The following is a 26,401-nucleotide window of genomic DNA, read 5'->3' as shown; positions in this document are numbered from 1 at the left end:
GCCGAGCCAGCCCGGCTGCTCTGTGCGGACGGGGCGGGGGGACCGCGGGTTCCTGCCAGCCTCAGCCGCTCCCTGTTTCACGGCACTGCCGAGCCCTGCTGCGCTGCCCCGGCAGGGACAGAGCCCCGCTCCCGGCTGGGCTCCTTCCCTCGCCGCGGCGAGACCTCCGGGCGGGCTCGGGGAAGGCTCGGGGCAGGCTCCGGGCAGGTTCTGGGCAGGTTCTGAGAAGGTTCTGGGCAGGCTCTGGGAAGGTTCTGGGCAGGTTATGAGCAGGTTCTGGGAAGGTTCTGGGCAGGTTCTGAGCAGGTTCTGGGCAGGCTCTGGGAAGGTTCTGGGCAGGCTCTGAGAAGGTTCTGGGAAGGTTCTAAGCAGCTTCTGGCCAGGCTCCGGCCAGGTTCTGAGCAGGTTCCGAGCAGGTTCTGGGCAGGCTCTGAGAAGGTTCTGGGCAGGCTCAGGTTCTGGGCAGGTTATGAGCAGGTTCTGGGAAGGTTCTGGGCAGGTTCTGAGCCGGGTCTGGGAAGGTTCTGGGCACGTTCTGGCAGCCGAGCTTCATCCTCCCTCCTCCTTCTCCCCGTTCTCTGTTTCTAGGGCGGGACAGGGGCTCTGGCAGCCCCGGCACCGCTCGCACTCGGTGTAGTAACACCGCCTTGGTGATGCTGGGGATGTATCCGCCCCCCACAGCTCAGGGTTACCCAACGGACACTTTTATTTAGGCGCTCTATGGTGCTTTTTAACTTTTTTCTCCTCCAAATGGGGAGAAAACATCCCTCCCAGTGACTAAATACACTTCACGCTTCCCCCGGTGGCCGCCCCTTCGGGGGCAGGACGTTTTGAGGTTTTTGTGTGGGAGCGGAGGAAATTTCCCCGGCCCTCCGTGCGGGCCGGGAGTGAAATCTCCCTTGTGCCGCCGGCTGTGCCCCTGCCCGGTCCCTGAGGCGAGGCGGCGCCGCAGCCGCGCCTCCTCCGCCGCTTCTCCGCCCCCGGCCCGCCCCGCTCGCCGCCCTCCGCCGCCGGCGCGGCCGCGGCGGCTCGGCCGGGCTGGGCTCGGCGCGGAGGGTCCCGGCCCCGCCCGGCCCCGCGGGCCATGGCGGCCATCCAGAACCTGCAGCTGTGGTGCCGGCAGCAGTGCGAGGGCTACCGCGATGTCAGCATCACCAACATGACCACCTCGTTCCGCGACGGCCTCGCCTTCTGCGCCATCCTGCACCGACACCGCCCCGACCTCATGTGAGTACCGTGCCGGGCATCGAGGGCTCGGCGGGGCTGGGACCCTCCCCTCGCTGGGCTGTGCCCATCCTGCCGTCCATCGGGCTGAGGATCCCGTGTCCTCCATCCCCGCAGAACCCATGCTGGGCTGTGCCCATCCCACCGTCCATCCAGCTGTGCCTGGGCTGTGCCCATCCCACCCTCCATCCAGCTGTGCATGGGCTGTGCCCATCCATCCAGCTGTGCATGGGCTGTGCCCATCCCACCCTCCATCCAGCTGTGCATGGGCTGTGCCCATCCATCCAGCTGTGCATGGGCTGTGCCCATCCCACCCTCCATCCAGCTGTGCATGGGCTGTGCCCATCCCACCCTCCATCCAGCTGTGCATGGGCTGTGCCCATCCATCCAGCTGTGCATGGGCTGTGCCCATCCCACCCTCCATCCAGCTGTGCATGGGCTGTGCCCATCCCGCCGTCCCTGGAGCTGCAGACTCCTGGTTCTCCATCCACCCAGGAACCCTCTCCAGGCCGTGGCCATGCCGCCATCCATCAAGTTGTGGATGGGCTGTGGCTGTCTTGCCGTCTATTGAGCTGTGGACCCTGGTCTTCCACCTGCCCTGGGTTCTCCTGTGGGCACATCACAAGCAGCCTTCGGCTCACACCCACGCTGAGAATTTCCCGGAGAAAAGCTCTGCTCTCCCAGCCTACGTGCTGTTTTTTTTCCATACATTTTTTTTCCTTTTCCCTTTTCTTCCCTCAGTAGCTGGATTATAAATGTTCCAAATGCATCCTTTCCATTGCAAAACAAGTTCAGGCACTGATCTTTGGGGCAGCATTTCCTTCTTTGCTGTCGTGTTTGCTCTGGCTGGGCTCTCCTCGCTCAGCCCAACAGCAGTACAGAGCTCACAAGTTGCACGGCAAGGGCTGTTTAAACAAAATGCAGTAAAAGGGCAGGGCCCCACAGCCACTGGATTCCTGCACATCCTTGTTTTTCCCATCTAGAGCTCTGTGTATGGGAGCTTAAGTGTTTTTCATGTGCTGGGGCATTTACTGGTGTCCTGTGGGTTTTGAACTGTCTCTGCCCAAATCTGGGAAGGTGAATGGCCAAAGGGAGTCACAGATCCTGCTTCATAGATGGGGTTTTTTTGAGTTTATTTCTTTTTTTGGGCTCTTTGAGATGGTGGGATTGAGGGGGAAGATGAAGTCAAAGGAGCCCTGGAAAGAGTGCCCATCAATATTGATTTAAGCGTTGGGTCTCTCCTGTTCAGATATATCCTGCTGAGTGAGGAACAGATTGGGTGGTCTGTACTGCAGTTTTCCTCCTTTTGTGGAGTGTATTCTTCCTTTTTCTTCATGCTCCCAGGACAGTCTGTCACATGGGTCTGTGTGCAGCCATCCCTCTTGTAGGATCTTGCTTCTGGTTGAATCCAAGAGAAGACCTTTTGTTTTCTCTCCTCTGTTATCTCAAAACTTGACAGGAGCTGGAGCAGGCTCGGGCAGCAGGAGGTTGGTTCAGGAGCTCCAGACACACTTTGTTGTCCTGGTGCTTGGGCTGTCACCTTGGTGTTGCTGTGTATGACTTCCTGACATGTTGTCATGTCCATGTGACTCCAGATATTTCCTTTCCTTCCTTTGATTCACAGTCCCAAAAATACAAAACACCGGGGCAGAAGGGTTGAGGTGTTCTCGTGGAGGGGCTGTGACTGCTTCCTGCAGCTGGCCCATCCGGCTGTACACAGGGGCTCAGCGATGTGAGAGCTGGAATAATGCTGTTGCCCAGTTTAGTGAGTTTTTTATAATCCTTGAACTGTGCAGAAAGCGTTGTGGATAGACATCTCTTAAATAAATGTTCCTGTGCTGAAGAGGGAAGGTGTTCCTTGAGGCATCTCTCTGTTCCCATTCATTTTCTTTTATGGTGGACATTCTGCCTGACTTTATTTGGGACATCACAGAAGCTCCTTCTGACACGGACCGGCTCAGCAAGGTCTGCCTGAAGGTTAAAGTATTTGTGACCTGCTTCATTTGTGTCAGTGCTGTAATACAGGAATGCACCACGTGTATTCCTGTACAAAGGGAATACTGACTGGGCAAAGTCCTGCTGGAAGGAAGTGGTGCTTTCAGGTGGTTGGTGGCCATGGTTGCCAGGTGCCATGTGTCAGATCCTGGGGCAGAACACTTGTGCAGATTCTCCATGTATCCCAAAAAACTTCTCTGAGTGTTCTTGGTGCAGGGTACAACAGTGGAGAAATATAGCTGGGTGCACATGTGACTGTGACTTCTGATTCTCTAGAGGTCCATTCTGGGCTCCTGTCTCTGCTTCTACTAAAGATTCTAGTTAAAAATTAAAACCACCAGACTGAAAGTAAAACTAGAAAGGGATGTTTGCAGTGCTTGGTGTGTTGGCAGCAGCTCTGTTGCAGAACATGATTCAGTCACAGCATCAGTTTTGCAACAGCGTGTTTTCTGTCTTGGTTTACACAAGTGACATTCTTGGGCTGAGTGCAGGGGATTTCTTCTGCAGGAGCCTGAAAATTTACCAGGAAAACTTCAAGCTTAAAACATGGACATAAACATGAGCTTCTCTTGTGAAGTATGTGGCTCAGAGGACAGGCAGGGTCTCTCCTTCCTTCCTGTTTTCTTGCTGGAAAACATATGGAAAATATGATAACTTCTCTCATATTTAGCCAGTGTTGGCTTGTGTGTTACCAGTGAACAGGGCAAGCTGTGTAAAATTAGAAATGCATTTCCCACTCACTTCCCACTCATGCAAGGATACTTGGGGGAGTAGAGATCCACACTGAATTACCATGGAAATCCAATTTTTTTGTCCCAGTTCAAGAGTGCTTCAGAGTCAGTCTCAGCTGGGCACACACACTGTTTCAGGCAGGCTCCAGCCCATTTTCTGGGATGATTATAGAGCTTCAGGACATCTCTTGTCAGAGGAACATGAACCTCATTGCAGCGTGGTAGGAGGCTGAGGTTAGCAGCTGCCACATGTGGTGGTGAAGGTTGTGCAAGCTTCAGCCACAATTTTAGTGGCCTTGTCCTGATAAATGAGTTAGAAGAGGCAGGGGAGCTGTGCACGCTCACTCAGATATCAATGCCAGATGTCAAGGAAAGGTTTTGATTAAGATCCTTCTCTTCATCCAGGATCTTGCTCTTTCCCAGACTGCAAGCTGGTGTTCTGGGAATGGGCTGGTGGTGAAATCCCCCTTGGCAGCTGAGCAGCAGCAGTGCTCTTTCCTCCAGCAGCGTTTCCAGGTCAGTGTCAGCTCAGCAGGGCAGGATGAGGCGCTGGCCCTGCTGGGGATGGGTTGTCTGCAGACTCTCTCCTCAGCAGAAGCCTGGGGTGAAGCAGAGCTGCCTTCTTGGCTTGGTGGGTTTGTGGTTTGTGTGACAGGCAGAGGCAGGGGAGGATGGCTCGGGGTTCCTTTCAGCAGCATTCTGTCACTTGCCAGCCAGAGCATGGCAGTGTGGAGCAGGCATTCCTGAGAGGAGGATGAGCACATGGGGGACATCTCCCTCCTGGAATTCCCAGCCTTGTCCCACCTCCTGGGCTTTGCATCTCCAGAAAGAGCACAGCTGAAAGGTCCTGTTCCCAGCAGAGCATGCTGGATTTGAGCCCCCTGTCAAAAGCTGTGAGCTGGCAAAGGGTGCCTCACATTTTTACAGTGATCCTTTTGACTACACATCTTATTGTCTGTAGAGAAAGTAGTGCAAAAGTGCCAAAAAGCAGAAACTTTTTTGGTGCCATTGAGGCTCTGGGATTTTTTTTCGCTCTGTCTCCTCCAAGGTCAAGTTTCCAATCAAGTTTGTGCTTGCAGCAGCAGAGATTCCTCCTATGGAAGCACACACGCTTGCAGGGGACTGGCATGTTTGTAGTGCTGGGTCTGTGCAGCTGGAGCAGGGGGTGGTCACGGAGATTTGTGGGCATGAGAAATGCTCAGCCACTTACTTGCTAAGGGAAGGGGTTTTTCAGAGCTAAAAACTTCTCCTGTTTTAAAACAGGAATAAAACTATTCCTGTGCTTGTGAACTCCACTCTTGATTTGTTTCCAACACTGTAGGCCTCTCTTGGGTCACATTTATATTTTTCACATTTTCCAATTAATTCAGTTGCCTGTGTTTTCTCAGTGGAGAACTCCTACTTTTCTGTTTGTATTACCTTTGCTGTCTTAGGATTACGTTGGTCCACAGAGCTTTGATATTCCAAGATAGGAGATGCAACAGCAAGATCAATTTCCAAAAGAAATATTAGATGTAAGCAGTTCACCTGACTAGCCGGGGAAAGAATGATGCTGAGTGGTCAGGGGACTCTTGAAATGACCAAATAACCTGGTTATTTGCACTTTCTTTTGAGGAATAGAAGTGGATTTGAGACATTCACCATCAAAAGATTGGGTTTTTTAGGTCTCTGCTGCATGCCAGGGAGTGCACACATCACCACAGCAAACAGCATTGAGTGTGGCTGAAGGCCACTGACTGACAATAAATCATAATTCCAGTGCATTGCATGTCAGAATGACCAAGGAAGCTGGAGCTCCTCTTTGTTCTTGCAGTGTTTTGCTGCATTCCCATGCTACAGGCACTGTTTGGGAGCAGAACTGGGAGTGAGGCAAAGAGCTGAAATCACCTCCTTCAGCTGGATCTTTAAAAAAGCCAGTTTTCTGGCCTGACTTAACCCAAGGATGGTTGTATCTATTGTTTCACTGAGACTTTTCTGGCACAAGATTATTTTTGTTGCTCTTTAATCCATTGTCTCAGGGAAGGGAGATCTTTGGGCAGGAGCACTGCTTGAAGAAAAACCTCTGATTCCCTTTGATTTTGCACAGGAAAGACTCTATGGTTTAGAGGTGGGATGTGCCTTGTCTTTACGTGCTCTTTGGGGGAGTTTCACCTCAGGGTCTTATCTGTCATTCCTTCTCTCCTTATCCCACACAGCAATGGCAGATGTGGGAAGCAGGGAGGAGGCATAGGCTGTGGCATGATGAGCAAGCCTGTTTAAGGTTCCTCTCTTATTTATGATGTAATGCTCCACTTTCTGTGCTGAGTAGATAAAGAACCTGGCTTGCTCCTTGCTGTTCCAAGCAGTGGAAAAAGTTCCCCTGCTGCGATACAGATCATGTGTTCCTCTCATGAATAGGCTGCTGCGGGCCAGCTTTGCCCTGGCTCTCAGAGTTACCCTGGCTCATCCCAGAGGAGAGAGAGATGGGCTAAGAAGGAGGGTCCACACCAGGTATAAAGGTGCTACATACAAGGAATGCAAAGTTGGTGCTGTTTTCTGTTTATCAGTGAGAATTCCCTCTCAGGTATCAGCCTCTCGCTCAGCTCTGTGCCAGCAGACACAAGGATTGTAAAGTGAAACGGGGTTATCAGAAAGGAATTCACCCTGCCAACTTGCCTGGGCAGAAGGAAGCAGTGTTGGAGAGCAGGGCTGCCAGCCAGCAGCCAGTTTTGTATTCCCTGTTTAGCAAGTGGCAGTCAGTTTAAAACAAAGCTGATGATGCTGTTTCCTAAGCAAGGGACACGCTCTGCTGTGGCTGAGGGAGCACGCTGTGTCGTGGCTCTACTTCAGCAGCACAAGCTCTCCCCTGTGCTTCCACCAGCACATCCCAGCTTCTGAGTTCCCAGCACAGTGCAGAGGGTGTGGCATCTGGGCTGGACCAGGGAGAGGGAAAGCAAATCTGGGGAGAGGTGAAGAGGGAAGTGATATCTGGAGACAGCAGAAAGGGAGTTGTTGACTTTGGCTTGGATTTGTGAACAGTAATTGTCACTTCCTTTTCAGTTACTGCTTGTGAGCACAAATCAAAAGTTACAGCCCTAGGGAAAGCAGACTAAAATTTCTACTGGCAACTTCAGTGTTATCAGATGCAGTATGGTGTGGGCAGAGGTTTTCCCAGGCAGATCCCTGGTGCTGGTTTGTGGAGTTCTGCCAGAGGGAAAAAAGAAGATTTGAAGCCAGAACTCATGTGCTGCTGGACCCAGGAGCTTCAGAGATCAGAGGATATGGGTGTGTTGGAAAAGCATGTGATACGTGCAGTGTGTGAGGGATCCATGAGAGACCTCCTTGGAGCTGAGCTCTCTCTGTGTGGAGACAACTTTGAAGACAGGAGAAAAACATGGATGTGACTGTAAAGTGCTTTGAGGGAGAGAGTGTTCATACCTGGCCAGCAGGTATTGGTGTGTCTCTTTGAGGTGGGAGGGAAGCAAGGCTTTTCTGGGGGCCAAGAAACTACCCCATGAATTAGGGGTTTCTTCTGGCTGTCTCTGCAGAGCCCCTCAATCTGCCTGGGATGTTTTTGCACCAATATGTCCTTCCACAGGCAGCTGTGGGAGTCAACCCTGCAAAGGTAGATGTGCCAGAATTGTCTTGTGCTGCCTTTGGGCAGATGCTGTGCCTGCTGCACATCTCTGTCCTGGGTACAACAGGTCTGTGACTCTCGGGTGGGATCTGCCATCCTGCCCTCTCTGGAGATGTCCAGGGGTGGATGGGGTGCTCTGTCCCCTGAGCCAGAGCTGGAAGTGGAGCATCTCACTCTACATTACCAACCTGAGATTTTTTCTCTTTCTGTATTTCAGAAACTTTGACTCCCTCAGAAAAGAAAATGTGTATGAGAACAACAAGTTGGTAAGTGACTTTTAATGTTTACTTTTGGCCTAGTCTGTGACCTGGCACTTTGCTCATGTGATTTAGGAACAGAAACCCTGCAGACACAGCGTGCCCATTGTGCTGTGTTCCAACCCTTTGCCTTACTCTGCAGCTTCCAGCCTCCTCCTCTGAACAGCAATGTCCAGCATGGCTGGACACTGAAAGCACCTTCAGGCTGTTTGTACTTAGCTGACCACACAGTGATTCCTGTTCCCAATGTGTCCTGTGGCAGCAGGAGCTCAGACAGAGCTCAAAACATGGACTTGTTGAGTATGTGATGCTCCTGAGGGGTGGAGCAGGAGCCAGGAAAAAGCTGATGTGAGGGGAAGCACAGGGAGTGTTCTCCCACTTCTGTTCCTTCCTGGTGCAGGGGATCAGGGTGGAAACATCCTAAAACCTGATGCTGCCTGGACACTTCACTCCAGCCTGGTATTGGAGTTGCTCATGTTCTTTCCACAAATAAAATAGAATTTAGGCAGGCCAATCCCCTCCTGCACTGGATTCTAGCATGGTCTTGGTGATCCAAGAAGGATTTTCCTCTCCCTCTCTCCATTGCAAAAGGAGAGGCAGTGAATTATAGCACTTCTCTTCCCTTGGCATTGCTCCATGCAGTTTCATGGCTGCTTGACAGGAGCTTGGGATGTGAACGAACCATGGCAGCTTACCCTGGTCTGGGCTGGAGGAGTGACACCCCCTCAGGCAGTGAGCTGGCTGAAGTCCTTCTTGCTCTGGAAGAGCTAAACTTGTTCCCTCATGGCTCCTTAGCTCCTGCAGCTCCCATCACAGACCCTCTGTCCCCAGGCTGGGGCTGCAGCCTGTGAGGAGTTGGTGACACTCTGGGGCTCAGCCCTGTGTGTTCCTCTCCTCAAGGGGAGATCCAGGCCCTGCATTTTGCCCTGGAGGTTTGGTGTTTGGCAGGAGTTGGGGCCTCTTCTCCGTGGGAGCGTATCTTGGCTGAAGTGCTGAGGATCCCTGAGTGCTGCTCCTTGTCCAGCTGGGCTGATGGTGTCTGCTTGTGTCTGGGAAATGAGCTCTGCGAGCTGCCTCTGCTGCTTTTATTAATGAAAGGCTTCTTTGTGCTTCTCATAAAGAGTTGCTCCCCTCCTTTGTTGCAGTCTGTGTGTCCCCTCCTCCGCCTTTCTGAGCTTCTTTCGTGTCCTTTGTTTTGCTCTCTCCTCCTTACTCCACCTGCTGTGGGGTGACTTGTCTGTGCTGTCCTTTCCCTTCTGGTGTCCTGCTGCCTGGGCTGTGCTCTCTGTGGCATTGCCCTCCACCTCTCTGTGCTCCTGGGCTGGCCTCCCCCATGGGCTGCTCTCCAAGCTCCTACACTCTTTGCTCTGGCTGTCCTTGGGATACAAGAGGGCCTGATTTCTCCCAGCATTATTTCTCTGCTGTTGTCCAGGCCCTCCTTGATGTCTTACTCAGTCAGAGGCTTCTTTGCAAGGGCTGTTTTGTGCACGTAAAAAAGCCTTGTTTGCAATGCAGTTTGCCATATGAGGTCATCTGTCAAGGAAGAATGTGTCACTTCTCACGTGCCACAAGACCAACCCCAAACCCTGGAAAAATTTCAGTTGGTGGCTTTTTTTTGCCTAGAGGTTTCAAAAGCATATGAAGAGGAGGAAAGTTTCTAGGGGCCTTGGAGTCAGTGCTGATGGGTGGTGGTGTGGTGTAGCAGGTGGAGCCTGTGCCAGAGGGAACCTGTGCCAGGCCAGCTCAGGTGGTCTCAAGCATATCACTTTCCCATTTTTGCATGGACGTGGCAGCAGTAGCACTTTCTTCCCCTGGAAAGCACTTGGAGCTGCACTGATGGAAAACATGATGCAAAACCAGCATGTTGGTCCTTTAAAGGGCAGCCTGGGCAGGCAGAGGAGAAGGGTGGCTGGGTCCCGTTAGGTGCTGATCCTGTTGGGTCTCCAGACAAGAGCAGTTCCAGGGACATGAGGATGCTGCAGGCTCTCAGCATTGCTCACCTGGCTCTGGCCAATCCAGGTGTGTGCACAGAGCATCCTCCTCCTCTCTGTGGTCAGGAGCCCCTCGCTCGTGTTCCGTGCCCGTGACCGGTGTCACCCGTGGCACAGGGGGACAGGAGGTGGCATGACCTGTGTTCCCACTAAACCTCACACCAGGAATGGCCAGCAAGAAAACTCAACTGGTCAGACCAGTTGTGCAGCCAGTGCAGTGGGGAACACTCCAAACAATGTATTAAGTGCCAGTTTACAAGACAGCCCAGCCTGGCACTGGGGTGACACAGCCAGTGGTAACTGGCTGAAAGCATTTTAAATGTCAGCTCTGTTACATTTTTACTGGGATACCCAATGGAAAAAATGGTAATTATCTTGCTGAAAAATAGTGGCTGTTTGTTTCTTCTAAGCAGGAATGGTTGGCTTGTTCACCAACACTGTGTGTGTCCCTGCCAGAGGTCAGATGTGGAGGGGTTTAATATATTCAATTTTTTCTTTTTAACCCTTTCACTGTGGACTTTAGCAGTAGCCTTCCTTGTGCCTCTGGTCGTGCAAGTGCTGTTTTGCTTTGGAAAAAGGAAAGGATTTTTTCCCCGTAAGTTGGGAAGGAACAAGGCTGGAGAAGGTCTTTAGTAGAAGCCCTAAACTGAACTGGGCAAGGGTGAAGTTTGGATGTTGCTTTTTTTTTCTATTATATTAAAGTCTTTTTTTCAGAAGCAAGAGAAAATAGCTTTTGCCTCCTTTACCTGCAGTTTCAAAGCAGAGGACACCACAAAGAGGAATATATACCCCAAATAAATGTTAGGCAGCATGGAAACAGTTAAACTGGAAGGGAGCTATATATCAGGAATTTTTCTGCATTACACCTCTTTTCCCCCTTTCTGGTCTGGGAGAGCAGGGTCCCTCCTGCAGCCCAATTTTCAGATGGAGAAGAGCAGGCAGTGGGAGGCAGGAAGCTGTTGCCCAGCACTCAGAGATGGAAGCTGCCTGCAAGCACCGACCAGCCCACCGTTAATTGGGGAGTGCTCCAGGTTGGGCTGGGAGCCTGGAAGCAGCTCTGCCAGCCTGGGCTGACACATCCCCTTCTGCCAGGCCTGGCTCTCTGCAGCTGTGCTCTCACACACACAGGCAGGCTGGAGGAGAGCAAGGGAAGCCCAGGTGAGTTACTGTGCAGTGAGCTATGGCCAGCTTGCCAGGCCAGATTTTTGGCTCCTTGCCTGGATTTCTCAAGGCAGTGGCTGGAAGCCATGACTCTGTTGGTTCCTATGATGCAGGAGTTAAAGTGGTGCAGCTGTTCCCCAGAAGAGTTATTTTTATTTGAGTGGGGCTGTTTGGAGTGCATTTTCTTACTTAGAATGAGGAGCAGCTCTGCTGCCTGCCATGGATAAGACCCCTCTGGTTTTATTTTATTTTTCCCCTTCTCCAGGCATTTCGGGTGGCAGAGGAGGAGCTGGGGATCCCAGCCTTGCTGGATGCAGAGGATATGGTTGCTCTGAAGGTACCAGACAGGCTGAGCATCCTCACCTATGTTTCCCAGTATTATAACTACTTCCATGGACGGTCTCCTAGTAAGTACCATATTCCCTGGAGGGCTGGGAAGCATCAGGGCTTCATTTCATGCTTTCCCTTGCCTCCTGACAGCTTGGAAAAAGCAAAATAAACTGCACAGATGCCTTTTTGGTGCCAGGACTGTTTCACTGGGGGTGTCTGGACTCTGCACACCAGCCTACAGTTGCACCAGTGCTCTTGGATGGGTACAAGGCTATGTCTTGTCTTTGAAACTACTGCCTTAAAATTTAATATACAGTCTAAAATTTCTTATGATCCAGCCAGAGAGGACCACTGAAGGTTCCTCTCCATGGTCCCCACCTCAGCTTTCCATTCTTCAGCACCTCCACCCCTCTTCCAGTCTTTGGCACACCTGAGGGCTGGTGAGAGCATGGAGTAGAACAAGGCTGAGCTTGTCTGTGAGGCTGTGCCAGTGTGACAGCATCAGTGCTAGGGCTTGTACAGCACAGCAGCACGATAGAAGGAAGGAGAAGAAAATTATCACCCTTTACTGACATAATTGTGATAGAAATTCTGTCAAACATAAAACAGAGCTGCCAAGGCATTGTATTCACCTACTGGAGAGTTTAGCTAGGCTCACAGGATCATTGTTGTAGTCTTGGTTTATGTTTGGCTTTAAGCTCACACAACATGAAGTAATATGATAAACCAATTTTACAGGTTCCTCCAGAGGAAACTTTCTAAAGTGGGACATGAGTGACTTAACTGGTTAAGGTGAATGCAAATGGAGAGATATGTATTGAAAATGTTCTACATCTTGGAAAGAAAGCACAATTCACTCAGAGCTGCCTTTAATGTTTAAAGTTTTCCTACTTCTCTACCTCTTTACACATTTAAGCATGCTTTTTCTCTTCCTCCACAACTTCTTCCCTCCCCCTCTTCATTTTTTGTGTCTTATTTTAAAACTGCTCTGATTGAAATCAAATTCCATCATGTTGGTGCCAAGTGGTGAGAATCTGGGTCAGGTTGGGGTCTTTGCCCCCTTCCCCCTACGTCTTGTCTACCACATCATCAAGCACAGCACATTTTTATACTCCCACAAGTGTCCCTCAAAACACTTTGGTCGCATTCCTGTTGCTGGGGTGAATGTGAATGTCTGAAAATGAGCCCAGCCTGGAATTTGCCCTCTGACACCAAACAGTCATGGAATCACAGTTGTGCCCTTCAGATGGGTTCCAGCAGGACCATGAAATAATCAGGACACAGGAGGACAGAGAGGGTGGGCAGGCAAGGTTTTAGTGAGGTCATGCTTTTGGGGATGAGCAGAGTTGAGGCCACCCATCTTTGTGCTGGGCTTTGGGAATTTAGTAAATGACACAAGTGAGAAGTGAGGGGCAGTCTGAGCCTGAGCTGCTTACTGGGTCAGCTGTGCTGGTCCCTGCAGGAGGAGTTCTGGGTGTTTATTTGGAAAATTTGCTTTCTTCAGGGCAGACTGCTGGGAACTGGGCTCCCTCTCTGCTCCCTGCCCTTTCTGTGTTTACTGATCAGGGTATAATCTCTTTTCAGATGAGTGGCCATTTAAGTGTCACTTTTAAAGTGAAGCCGTGGCTCAAATATCCCACAAGGAACACAGAGACATCTCGTTCACAATAGGAAGTGGTGCAAGAATAACATCCCTGTGAGACACTTGGGGTTTGTGTCTGTAAAAACTTTGCACAAAGGCTTATTTCCCAGGGAGGTTTCCCTGCACTTCCCAGGGCACAGGGCACCATTCCCTGCTTGACTGAAGTGTCTTGGGGATTCTCTTTTCTCCACTTATAGTGAATTTTGAGGGGTTCTATTTTATCTGCAAAGAAAAGAGAATTGGGCATTTTCAGGCTGCTTGTAGCAACTCTTGGTTTCCACATCAGCAGCTCTATGGCACCTCCAAGTCTTTGCAGAATTACCCATTTTTAGTGGTCATTTCCACATTTAACGAGGCTGTTTGCTCTGTGGGAGTCCCAGCTGGGATGGGGGGTGGACACTTGCAGCAGTGAATGTTCAGGCTGTGTAGGAAGTCTGGAGCACAAGGACTTGAATGAAGCAAACCCTCTGTTTGCAAACCCTTCAGCTGCTGAGCCAAAACACCTCTGCCTGTTCCAGCAGGGCCTGTTTCAGTTGGGATCAGTTCCAGCCAAACCATGGGCTGGAATTGAAAACCCAGGGTCATCTTCTCACCAGTGATGGATGGCAATTTGCATTTCTTCACTTTTATTTCTCTTCATGGAATTCTCTGCTTGCATTTCTTCACTTGTACATTTCTCTTCCTGAAATTCCCTGAGAAGAGAAAAATCAGCAGTTTCAGAATGTTGTTACAATTCACTTGTTGCCTCTTGCCCCTCAGTCCAGTACAGAACTGCTCATGCAGGAAGTCTGTATCCCCTTTTGTGCTTTTCATGTTGCCCATCAGGCACCCCTGGGTATCCTTACTTTGTAAATTATTGCTAAACCAGTGAGTTTTCCTTATGTTTCCTAAAAATATTCCCTTCTTTCATTCTTCCAGTTGGAGGCATGGCTGGAATCAAGCGTCCTTCCTCTGAATCTCCAGAGCAACATCCTGGGAAGAAAACTGCTCCAGAGCCTCCTAAGCCAGTGCCACCAAAACTGCCTCCTGCCCACCCACCAGCCAGAGCTAAGCCAAAGGAAACCTCCCCAGTTACCACAGTAAGAAATGTGGGTTTGGGTGTTCTTTATGCCTTAAATCTGTTCAGTGAGATAGAGAGTACTGGGCTAGCTCAAGGCTCCTCCTGGTAAGGATTTGGACTCTAAATTTTCTGTTCACTATGAGTGATTTAATCCAGAGGTCTGATTCTAGCATAGATTGAGGTGGGAGTCACTGCAAAACCGTCAGTCAGCCTGGATACTTCGTGAACAGGATGTGGGTGTCTTAGGACATGGATATGTTGTTCCCAGATACTGGGGATGGAGATTTTTACAGAATGTAGTATTATTTTTGCCAGAAAACATTGATCCAATTATTGGACATGGTTTCAAAGCAGAGTAGGGATGAAAACAAGGTAGAAGCCCTTTCCCAGCTAATTAAAATCAGAGAGCTTTGCCTATAGGCAGACAGGGAACCCTGGTCCTCTGGTTTTGTGGGAACATATTCTCTATACTCTGTCCTTCCAGGGGCTGTCCCACTTCTGTGACTTCTATGACAGAGGGATTAGAGGGAAAGGAGATTTCCTGGATGTCACTTCTCTGTTCTGGCTGTGCATGCCAAACACTCACCTTCCTGGGGAATTTGTAGCTGTGTCTGGGGCCATGTTCCTGGCTGCTCACCCTCTGCTTCTCCCCACAGAAGAGGGTCCTGGCAGAGAGTGGCAATGTCCCCAGCAGCAGCTGTGGGGTCTGTGGCAAACACGTGCACCTGGTGCAGCGCTACTTGGTCGATGGGAAGCTCTACCACAGGAACTGCTTCAGGTACAGCAGCTCTTGAAGGCAGGGGCACAGCCCTGGGGGACACAGAGGGCCAGCCTGGTTCTTTGGGACTGGAGAGAGTGATGTGGCACATTTTATTCAGAGTGGAGGCAATCTGGGCTTGCTCTTGACCTGTGTGTAAGGGAAACTGTCTCCATGGGTCTGTTTTCATCTACACCTTTCCTGCTTCAGGCTGTGCTATCAACAGCTTCATTCTGGTGCCTGAGGAATGTGCACACAGGGTCTGCTCACTGCAGTGTGGTGGCTTCACCCTCCTGTGGCTGGTGGAGTTGTACCTGCAGGCCCAGCTGTGTGTCTCCAAGCACTCTGGAGGATGTTTCCTGAGACTTTTGTATCCACAGGTGCAGGCAGTGTTGGAACTTGCTTCTTCCTGGAAGCTACAAAGCTGGGCCTGAGCCCGGTACGTTCATCTGTACCAGCCACCAGCAGCCAGACAATGTCCAGATCTCTGGGCTCCACAGTGCTGGGAAAAAGCCTGACAGCACCCCAGCCCCTGCTGCTGCCACAGCGTTTCAGAAGGCAGCAGAACCCAAGAAACCAGAGCAGGTGTTGAATAAACCCAGCCAGGAAGGCCTCACTAATTCAACCAAGCCATCTGTTTCATCTTCTGGAAGTTCTGGCTTCAAAAGTGTAAATACTGCATGGTCCTCCTCAGCTGTAAATAAGTCAGATGACTGCAAAGGTGCCTCGTTGGGGAATAAAACAGATCACCATGGAGGCACCCCATCAAAGCCTCCTTGGGCATCCTCCACAACAAAAACACAGCAAGCCCGAGAAAATTTTTTTCGGTCTTTGGAGTCCTCCAGCAATAAATCTTCTGACACTCCAAAACAAGTGCAGTCTCCTCATGGCCCTGATAAAACTGCCCCTGCCAGAACCACTGCTGAGGTCAGTCGAGTGAATGCTGGGAAGGACCAGGCACGTAACCACATTATACAGGCTCTGTCTGCAACAAGCTCTTCTCCAAACAGGCCAGGAGCACTCAGCTCCACTGGCTCCTCAGCACCTGGCAGGTAAGCACCATTTCTTTTTCCCTTTTTACTGCCAGGATGTTCCTTGGGATAATTTGAGAAGCCCTGCATCTTTCTTTGGTTTGCCCTGGCTGCTCTTGTGGCTCAGTTTCAAGGGCATGTAAAGGGACAGATCAAATCATTGGAACAGAAGCAAATAAAAAAGTCCATCCTTTCAACAAGACTCACTAAGTTGTTCTTTTTTGCAGTGGCAAGTTTTCTTCCACCAGTTCTCAGAGTCCAGCTCCAAAAACACAGTTCAGCAGAACAGGGTACACAGCACCAAAGCAGGAAAAGATTACGGACCCTGTGCCCAAGAGCCAGGCTGCCAGCAGACCTCCTGAGTCTTTGCACAAGCCAGAGTCAAAAGGCATCAAAGGTGAGGATGAATGATTCACACAGTTCTGCCTGACACAGCACTCCAGCTTGATGCCTTCCTCTTGGACTAGTACAGCAAATGTACCATGACTCCTTTGTGTCTGTAGCACCACTAAAGTGCTTTCTGAGCTGTGGGGCTCAACTCACCTCCATTTATCCCTGTGCAATTGCTCCCTCTAGCATGGTGAGTTCTACTACTCTGAGGATCTCCAGGTATTTGAAGCTGTACTTGCTGTCATCAAACATTGAGATCATGGTGGCTTTCAAAGGCTTAGGTTTTCCCAGATGGGAGACCTTGCCAGAGCTTTGGGATGAGTTTTTGATTGCAGTTGCAGGTCACCCAGCCTCCTTGTCTCAAGCTTCCATCACAGAGATTTAGCAGTAGTCCAGGGGATGATATCTAGGGGTTCCCAGTGTCCCAGGCACTTTCAGGTGGCTGGTATTTTTTTGGGCCAGAAGAACTGTCTGTTTGCAGTTTGTTGTGACTTTGTGGGGCTTTTTGTCTCTCCCTCCTCCTGCCCCAGCCTTTGGTCTCTGAGATCTGAGCTGTTTGTGTTGTATTGCTGTTGAACGTACCTGTTTATGTACTCTGTGGCTGAATTTCTGTAACTGTGTAGGTTTAAAAGCATTTGATCTGAAAGACAAAATGCCACTGAGATTGCCTACTACCTATTGTATCTGAATCTGTCCATGTTAAACTTGTTGAGCTGGTGCTGGTTTGCTGCAATAACATCATAGTACCTGCCCCAGTGCATGCCTTATCTCCTAGAATTCTCCTGAGACTCAAATCTGGCTTGTTTCTTTTTATTGGATGTTTTTGTTCTTGTTTATTTTTACTTACCTTGCTCTGTTCTTTTCTTCAGGAAGCACAAATGTTGCTGACAAGTCTGAGAGCCCAGAAGGGTGGAGATCTCGGTTGAAGCCTGTAGCCAACAAGTGAGTGTCTTTGCAGCTGGTGGGTTTCCATGACAAATGTGACCATCCCAGCTGGAGATCCACACCAGGATGTCCAGAACCTTTCCTGTGGACCATTCTGCAAGAAGGATTGTTTCCTACCTTTGTCTTTTTTCTTTGCAGGGACCAAGAATGCTCTAAGAAACCTACTGATAACTCCCAGGTGGGAACAGGGAGCCCAGCACACAAGGGGCCAAAGCCAAGCCCATTAGTTGTCCCACCAGCAAAGCAGGACTCTGGTATGAAGGATAAAAGCTTTGCCTTCATTTTGCTTGTCAGGAAGGGGCCAGACACTGGTACTCATGTGAGGAATGTGTTGGTGGAGAATGTGCCTTGCTTTCAGGGATCTTTGCTCCGTGCACCTGCTTTAGCCTTGTGGTGCCTTTATTTTGTACCTTTGATGGGTGGCCTTCCATCCTTCCCCAAGGAGAGGGACTCAGTACCCATTGGGTTCCCTTCTTCTGCAAGACAGCCAGCAAGATTTCACTGACTCTGTCTTGCATGATTGAGAAATGTAATGTTGAGAAATCTTAGTGATGGTTCACAGCTGTTTATTCTCCCCTTACTCTGGCCTTGTAATGAGTGTTTTTCCCTGTTTACTTTGGGCTTATGCCCTTCATTATCATCAAGAGAGGAGGACTAGGACTAGAAATGGAGCTTGGTAGTGATGAGTGCCAGAGACATTGGACAATAAAGGGATTTTTATGAGATAAGGGCAGAAATTTCTTACCCAAAACCTGTCTGTGCTTCTTAATCCAGCTTCATCTGGTGGATTCACAAAGAAGTTGTTGATTCCCAGCTCAGATCTTATAAAGAGCTGTCAGAATTCAAAGCAAGGCTGGAAAGATCCTGGCGGGGCTGCCAAGAAGGAGGAAGATGGAAGCCAGTTGAAAACAAGCACTGCTACGTGTAAGATCTCTTCTGCTACTAAAGTCACTCTCACCTCTGCACTGTCAGGGAACAGCCTGAGTGGTCAGTATGTGATATATGTCCCCGAGTTTTCTGTGACTACCCCTGTGGCTGCTGTCATGGGGGCAGAGTCTGTGTAATTGATTTTTATTAGCCAGCTTGGCCTGAGCAGGAAGCAGCAAGGCCAGAGAATTCAGTGGGAAAGGAAGAAATTGAAATAGGAATTTTTCAAGGTCACTGCCCTGTCATTCTTTAAACTTAGTGCTATGAAGAGGACCATCTCCTAATTTGGGGAGCTGGGTTCTAGTTGATGTCTCTGTTCCTCTTCAGCTGAGTGGCTTTAGGAAATAAAAGGAATGCAGAGAACTGTCATCCAGAGACTCCAGCTGGCAGGACCCACAGGAGCAGGAGCCAAGACTGCTGTTTCCTTGATATTCAAAGATGTCCTGACCAGTTTGTCCCTACTCTTAATCCAGTTTCTTACTCCTGTTTGTTCAGCAACAGCTTTACTGTGCACCTCTCCTCCAATGCCCAGTTATCCTTGCTCTGACATATCCCACCACAATGCTGAGGAAATTTTCTAGAACTAACCTGATATTTGCTGCTGTCCTGATTGCTCTGCTTCTTCGTCTCCCCTTTCCTTACCCCATCTTGCTGTGTCTTACCTGTCTGGAGTAGAAGATTGACACAGCAGGGCTCAGTCCTGCCCCTGTTTTGGAGTTTGTCTTGGAGCAAACTGGATGGGTCCTGAATGGCCTCAGGCTTTATTTATTGTCAGCTGGTTCCAGCATTGTCTTTAGCCAGCACCTTTGACACCTACCAAACATTCAGTCTCCAGCTGTGTTGTCTTTTTTAAAAGTTTGGTGTGGCTCCTTTGCCAGCATTTCCCAAAACCATTTCCCACCTCCTCTTTGCTCAGACTCAGCCCCAGGGCTCAGCACTGGTCTCCCCAAGAAGTGAGCTGTTAAGATAAGGGAGGGTTTATATCTGTATTTCTGAAGGTTAATGATTGCCATGGGGGAGGGCCATTAGGAATTTTTCCTGGCAGTCTCCCCCCACTTTTCCCCACCTGAAGGTCTGGTTCCTGCTGCTGTCACTGGGCAGGCTGTGGGCTGGGGACAGAGCTGTTGCTCCTCTGTGTAGATTTTTACCTCAGCACTCAGAGCTGTGCACAGTCAGCTGCTGTTCCTGCCCTCAGTCCTGGGGTTGTGTTGAGCTGTGGATGGTGAGCATTTCTGTAGATCATTCATTTTCTTTGGGGGTAGGTGGTGTTTTCTGTTGAGAAAGGAGGCTCCAGGGTTTTTCCTGCCAACTGTCCTACTTCCAGCTTGCTGACAAGCAGCCAACCCATCCTGTGTCTGTGAGGTCAGAACCTGAGGGTATCAGGGGATATCAGATCTGAGCTGGTCACAGGGTGTCATTTTACAGACTCTTCCCCTCCAGTGACCGTGACCTTCTCTCTATCAGTGGTGCAGCTTTCTGCCTTGGTTGGAGGTGCTGCAGAGGCCACTTGGAAGGAGCCTGGAGATGCAGGACTGAGCTGGAAGAGGGAAGGGTTGTTTAGGCAGATAGTTCAAGGCAGGACAGATCCCTCTTGGAGGAATCTTTAAGAGAAGTGTGGGTTGCAGGCAGTGCACAGGCAGCAAACCAGCAGCATCCAGAGGGAAGAGATCCCTGACAGAGGCCAGCAGTGCAGGAGCAACACAGCCACATCCAGCATCTTCTCCCTTTGCACTCCTCTAGAAGTAGAGCTTAGGTTGACTGTCTGTACTCTGGGCTGGGCAACTGGAGAGCTGTCCTTGAGCTCTTCCTCAATCTCCAGGGACTCTCAGCAGGCTCCCCTCGTCTGTCTGTCTGTCCTGTCTTTCTGCTGAGCTTGCATCACTGCTGCCTTTGTTACAGCCAGTGCTCTTTTGATAGTAGAGTTTTCCTTCCTTATCACATCATCCACTCACGCCTGTGTTCTCTCTCTGTGGTAATTATCCAGCCCAGCCCCTCGGGTATCCAAATACCTCACACTCTTCTGTAGTTATCCTTGCAGCACAGTTGGGCAGAGGAAGCTGAGGCACAGTGGAACAAATACACATAGCTTAAGGATTGATTTTAATAGGTGTCCAGAGCCTAAATAATGCTGTGTAGTGGGGCCTAAGGGACTTCTCACCTAGGAAGTGTTTTGTGGGAGGAATTGAACCTTAGTTTCCTGAGATCTACACTGAGGTCCCCTAGACCATCTTTCTTTCATCAGTATTTACTGATACTCCTTTGTAAAAGAGCACTAGAGGGACATTTTTAGTATGTCTTGGTGTTTGCTGTGACAGTAACCCTGTATTTCTGTGCTATCGTTTGGAAGCTTAATAAGGAATGGGTTTTGCCACAACAAATATCTTTGGTTTTTAACAATATAATGAATGAACATGCAAGTCAGTATTCTTGGGTGGAAGTTCCAAAGTCACACCTGATTTAGGTGACTGTCTATACCCTGGGGTTGAAAGCAGCAACCTGTGACCTGAGTGACATGTCACAAGGAGTAACAGGCTGTGAGGCTATGTCTCTTATTTTGGTCAGGCATGTGGATGCATGTGTATCATCTGTGACCTCTGTTGGGTAGCTGGGACCTGATGTACTCTGGTGGTAGGCACCCTCCCACACCATAACATTATTTAAAGGTTGTTGTGACTTTTTTTCTCCCTTCTAGTTAAACTCCCTGTTCCAAAAAGCAAAGAGAAGCTTCAAGTGATGTCCCCAACCAAGGTATGGCTGGCAACCAGGTGTCAGGGGAGCAGGCTGGGGTGGTTAAATATCCTTCTGGAGTGCTTGTCCAGATACATCTAAGTTTGTCTAATTGGGAGGGTTTATTTGGATACCCAGGGAAAGGGTGAAAGGCTTGGGCAGAGATAAGGTGCAGAAGCTGCTGATGGTCTTCCATGCAAGGAGACAATCAGAGCTGGAATGAGACAGAGCCAAACAAAACTATGGTAGATTGCATTCCCCACAGAAGGAGGGAGAATGTCTGTGGACTCACAGGTGTGGGTGGAGTTACCACTGGCAGCAGATGTGTCACAGCACTGCTCTGTTGTGAGCAGCCAGCTCTGCCCCTCTGCTGACCTGGCCCTCCCAGGCTGTGCCTCTGTGGCTGGGCTCCTTATGCCCCTTCCCACCTCAGCAGGCAGTCTCAGGGTTGCTGAGCTGCATTTGGTCTTACTTTTTTGTTTCCTAGCTGCACCCAGACTACCTCCCTGAGGAGAAAATCCAGGAGAAGGTTTGTGACATCGAGAAGCAGCTGGACGAGCTGGAATTGAAAGGAGTGGATCTGGAGAAGCAGCTGCGTGCCTGCGAGGGAGGTAAAGGAGCCCTGGGGCCAGCTCTGCTGTGCTGGGGAGCTGTGGGGCTCGTGTCCTACCCCTGGGCACTCTTGGTTCCATTTTTAGGAGCTCAGGTTACATGTGAGTCACCAGGTTGCCAGAGCTACCTGGTATACAAAGATACCTTGGGAATTTTGAACCTTCTCTGGCTGTTTTGTAATATATTTTTTGAGCAGATTTTGTGTTAATTCGGCTGAGGATCAGAGTTTTGGGAGTCCTGTAGCAGAGTATCCATAAGCAGCTTCCTTGATTGCACAGGGAGTGACCTGCATCCCTTGTACCCAGGAGCTCCAGAGATTGCCTGTTTTCATTTGAGATTGCCTGGGGCTCACATGAGTCATCCTAAGCTCTCCCTCAAGAGATTGTGTGTTTGAGCCAGGGGGGCTGAACTGATGCAGCTTCTTGCCCTTTGTCTCCTCTGTAGATGAGTCTGAGGATGCCCTTATGGTGGATTGGTTCAAACTGATCCATGAGAAACAGCTGCTGCTCAGACAGGAATCAGAGCTGATGTACAAGTGAGTACAACCAGAAATGCTCCTGTCTGCTTGTGCAGACTCCTGTGAGAAGTGAAGGAGAGGGAACGTGGCAGCCCACAAAAATCATGTGCCATTTGGTGGGATGAGAAGGGTCGAGGGTGTCTCTGGAGAACTGCCAGCACCACGATGAATTAGCTGGTGGGCTTTGAGCACCCAGGGTCTGTGAAGAGCTCATGAGGAGGGAAACTTCAGAAATGTGATGGAGGAAGATTTCCCCTGACCCACCAGCCCCTGCACAGGTGGTGGGCAGCACAGAGATGAGGCTTTAGCAGGACAGGAGAAGGATCCAGCCCTGGGGCACAGCAGGGCACTAACTCATCACTTCTGTCATTCCTTCCAGGATGAAGCAGCAGAACCTGGAGGAGCAGCAGTGGAATATAGAGATGGAGCTGCGAAGCCTCATGAGCAAACCAGGTAAGGACTAGCCACACTGGGAGTCCTGCTGGCCTCCACTTTGTGTGCCAGCCCTGGGATGTCCTTCAGCTCTGAAGGCACTGCAGAGATTGCAGTGGGTGTCCCCTGGCAGGGGCAGGCTCCCTGTGACATCCAGCCCACCTCTGCTTTGTGAGGGGATGTAGGATGTGCCCCTGAGTGTGAGGATAATAAAATCAGCCCTGCTGGAGCAGGGTGGAGGCAGGAGCCACGGTGGGGAGGTACTTCTGTGGCTGTGAGATGGGCTTCCCTTGTCTTGTGCAGAGGAACTGAAGACACCCAGGGAGAAGGAGAAAGAGAAGGAGCTGCTGGAGTTGTACCTGAACACAGTCAATGATCGGAATAATATTGTGGATTGCCTGGATGAGGACAGACTCAGGTGAGGGTGCTCAGATGGTGGGAAATGAGCCAACACTACTGCATTTCCACTGCTGCCCAGGCTGTAGGGGTGGATGAGTGGCTATAGTCCAGACTTCTGCTCCATGAGAGGTGGGTGGTCACCTGTCATCAAGAATCTTGTCCTAAATGCTGCTGTCTTTGCATCCTTGGCAGCTGTTGGAAAGAGATCAGGACCACAGCCCTCTTCTCTCTCAAGCTAAAGCTGCTGTGAGAACAGGGCTGTGAAAATGTGGAGTGCAGGGGAGGAGAGGGACAGGCTGCAGGCAGTATGGGAGATACAGGAAGAATCTGGGAACATGAAGTCAGGAATGTGCTCATCTGCTGCAGCAAGTGGAAGAACAACTTCCACAGTTCCAGCCAAGAACTGGATCCTTCCCAAGCTGAAAGAAAAACTGCTGTGTCAAGTAGCTGGATTTGTTCCTCCTGATACTGAGAACAGCCTCCATTTCTTGACCTCAGAGCACCAGCTCCTGCTTGTGGATTCTGGTACTGCCCAGGACAGGGTGGTAACAGCAGTGTGCTGTTCCTGATGGCAGTGAGCACCTCTGTAGCACCCCAGGCTACTCTGGCTCAGCTTCATTCATCTCCTCGGGTGTGGTGGTGTCTCACAACTCCATGAACTCGATGATTCATCAGCCAGCTGGGAGAAGGTTTGGAAATCCCCACATAGGCCCTTGATTTCAAGGGAACCGGATGGAATTTGCTAATGTCTAAGACTCTAAATATTGGGTTTTTTTTCCTGCAGCCTTCTCAGGGTATGCTGTGGAGGTTGGTCATTTCTTACTGGGGAATGAGAGCAGTATTTGCATGGGCTTTGGTATCTACCAGCCTGTCATGAGCACAGCAAAGTTGTCTAATGCCATGCTGTTCCATTACAGAGAGAAAGAGGAAGACCAGATGTTGGCAGACATGATACAGAGGTTGGGTAAGGGCCCTTTCTCCTCTTACAGAGCAGCACTGGGGCTCACTGGGGGTTTCAACCTGTTCTGTATCTGCTCCCTCTCCTGCAGATGGATCTCTTGAGAGCCAGGAGCCAGAGAGGAAGAAGAACAAGTTCCGCCTGTCCAAAATATGGAAGCAGAAAAAGCAAGAGTAAAGCTCAGGAGCTTGATGTTCCTTTTCTCAGTGTTCCAGAGAGACCCATCAAAGGTGTGGTTCTTCCTCAGTCCTGCCTTCTTGGAGCTGTGCAGGACTGTGAGAGGCCCCAGGAGGCCAATCAAAGGTGTGGTCCTTCCTGAGTGCTTCTTTCCTGCAGCTCCTGGCTGTGAGAGGCTCCTGTGCTCCCTGACACAGAGACTGCAGCAAAGGGACAGTGTGAATCCCCTCTGGCCCTGGTATGGGGCCCAAGGATGCCTTTCCCAGCACATGGACTTTAAAGACTGTTTTCCTTCTTTGGCTCTGGGTCAGAGCTGGTTCAGCCTTGTTGGCAGCTCAGGAGGGCAGAGGTCAGGGTGCCCACCCAGTGCTGGGTCAGTACAGTCCAGAAAGCAGGAACGTGGCCCTCCATGGTGTCCCAAACCTGTCACCAGGGCTGCACCCAGAACACTGCACTGAGCTGTGGAAGGGCCCTTGTCCCTCCCTTCCTCCCTCTCTGCTAGTGCTGTGGCTCTTTGGCCAGGATCAGAGATGCAGAGATTGAGATGCTACAGGGCAAGAGGGATTGATGGTTTCCCTCTTCCCACACCAGTGCAAACTGGAGGCTCCATGTCAGGGGGGAGCAGAGAGCAGAACCTCCTCTGTGTCTGGCACGGGATGTTCTTGACCCACAGCAGTTTCAGCAATAGCGATTTGTTTCCAGACCTCTTTTGGAAGTTGCTGTAGGCTGATTTCTCAAAGCCATGAGAGGCTGCTCACTGCTTCATTCCCTCTGTGGGGGAGATTTGTAGCCTCCTTATTTCTCTGGCTGCTCAGTGAAGCAGCATTTTTGTTGTCTGTGGCCTATCCTAATGAAAATGAACAGAACTATTATTTTAATAACCTGGTACTAACTTGGGAGCACAAGGGATTTCATGGGTTTGCCTCACCCCTGAGTCTTCTGCATGGGACCAATATTTCAGTTCCCGAGCTCCATCCCTGGACATGCAGTGCCCTCAAGGGGTGTTGTGGGTCACCTTGGTGAGACCAGAAGTGTCAGAAGTGTAGGAGCATGTTCTGGGCTGCTGCAGGGAGCCTTTCCACCCTTCCCTCAGTGCAGTGTCTGCAGCCAGACACCTCCTCTGGGTGCACCCTGTGTTCCCAGTCCAGCTGGGGAGCAGGGATGGAGACAGCCATGGAAAGATGGGATTCATTCACGATGCCTCTGCTCCTGGGGGTTTCTGCAGGTGCTGTTGCCCGGCAGGAGCAGGGAGGTTTGCAGGAGGGGTTTTGCCGGAGGAGGTTGCTGTGCCCGGCAGAGCAGAGCAGATGCTGGCCTTTCCCACGAGGTGGCAGTGGGACTCTCCGGGCAGGGATGTGCTGGGGTGGGACCCGGTGCCCGAGGGGCTTCCTGGAGCCCACGGGGGGAACCGTGTCTGTGCAAGTGCTGGGATGCCCCGTACTGCACCTGCTTTCACCCAATAAAGCATTACTGGAGCAAATCTCAGCATCCCAGTGTGATTTGGGGATACTGTGGGTATGGCTGTCCTGGTCACTGTGAGCACTGACAGTCCCTCTCTGGAGCTTGGTGTAGCTGTGATGCAGCAACCCTTGCCCAGAGCCTGCAGGGCAGCTGCACGTCCTTCACTCGGTCACTTTGCTTTGGTGTCAAACTGACCCTTTCTCAGGTCAATGCTCTCAGGTAAATGCAATTCCCCCCTTGCTGCTTCAGCATCACACATGTCCCAAAGCCTGTGGGGTCCCAGCCTGGCCAGCAGATGTGGGAGAAACAGGAGGCAGACCTCGTTCTGCCAGAGCTGGGCCGTGGCATTGGTGACGTGGGTGGCAGAACCATGCTGTCACCGGGGAAAGGTGGCTCTGCCACCACTGCCCCATGTGTGCCCACCCCCAGGGGAAGACACACTGGTTTGTGGGATATGCTGACCACAGGGCTGGCATGCTGTGCATTGGCATCCTGGTCTGCTTGTCAGGAAGCTCTTTTTTCCCTGGGGCTGTGTGTAAACATGAGGGGAGGGAGGATGGCTCCTCTTCCAGACCTGGGCAGTGGCAGCAAATCCCCAGAACTAAACCTGCCTTTGTGGGCTGCCAGCTGAGAGGAAGAGCTGAAAGCATCTCTGCTGAAGGAAATACCTTTCCTGATGAGCCATCCTAGGCTGTCATTACTGCTGGGCTTTCATCTTTTCAGGCTCTGATTCTTCCAGACTCAAGAAGTTTAGTCTGCATGGATTTGGAGGATGGTGGCAGCACCATCCAAACTCATCCAATCCTTCCCTCTCCAGCCTTCACCCACCCTGGAAACAGGCAGGAAATGGACCTCTGCAGGAATGTGATAACAAAGTGCTTAAACAACAACCCCAGGCTCTGTGGTGGCAGTGGTTGGACCTGCTGTAGGGTTTGCTTTTGTGAGGCCAGGCTGCTGCCAGACACCAGGCAGGTGTACACCTGCTAGCTGCCTGCTCCAAGAACAGGTTTTGAAGGGAAAACTGCTCCTTCTCCCATCTGGTGTCTGTTTGAGATAGTAGC

General features: G+C 50.7%; 1 protein-coding gene across 1 annotated transcript; it reads left to right on the top strand.

Moving 5' to 3' along the window:
* The first annotated feature begins 1,020 nt into the window (after positions 1-1,020).
* Positions 1,021-25,359, top strand: MICALL2 (MICAL like 2). The gene is made up of 17 exons (XM_021539705.2): positions 1,021-1,227; positions 7,784-7,832; positions 11,241-11,382; positions 13,866-14,026; positions 14,664-14,785; positions 15,145-15,816; positions 16,023-16,192; positions 17,055-17,127; positions 17,269-17,384; positions 17,905-18,054; positions 20,750-20,805; positions 21,272-21,395; positions 21,841-21,931; positions 22,293-22,366; positions 22,649-22,763; positions 23,662-23,708; positions 23,794-25,359. The coding sequence occupies exons 1-17, from the start codon at positions 1,085-1,087 to the stop codon at positions 23,877-23,879; spliced, it is 2,391 nt and encodes a 796-aa protein (XP_021395380.2). The 5' UTR covers positions 1,021-1,084; the 3' UTR covers positions 23,880-25,359.
* The last annotated feature ends 1,042 nt before the right edge of the window (positions 25,360-26,401 follow it).

This window comes from Lonchura striata, chromosome 16 (genome assembly GCF_046129695.1).
Source record: "Lonchura striata isolate bLonStr1 chromosome 16, bLonStr1.mat, whole genome shotgun sequence".
NCBI lineage: Eukaryota > Metazoa > Chordata > Aves > Passeriformes > Estrildidae > Lonchura > Lonchura striata.
Note: the sequence above shows the minus strand (reverse complement) of the source record. Positions and strands in the feature narration are given on the sequence as shown.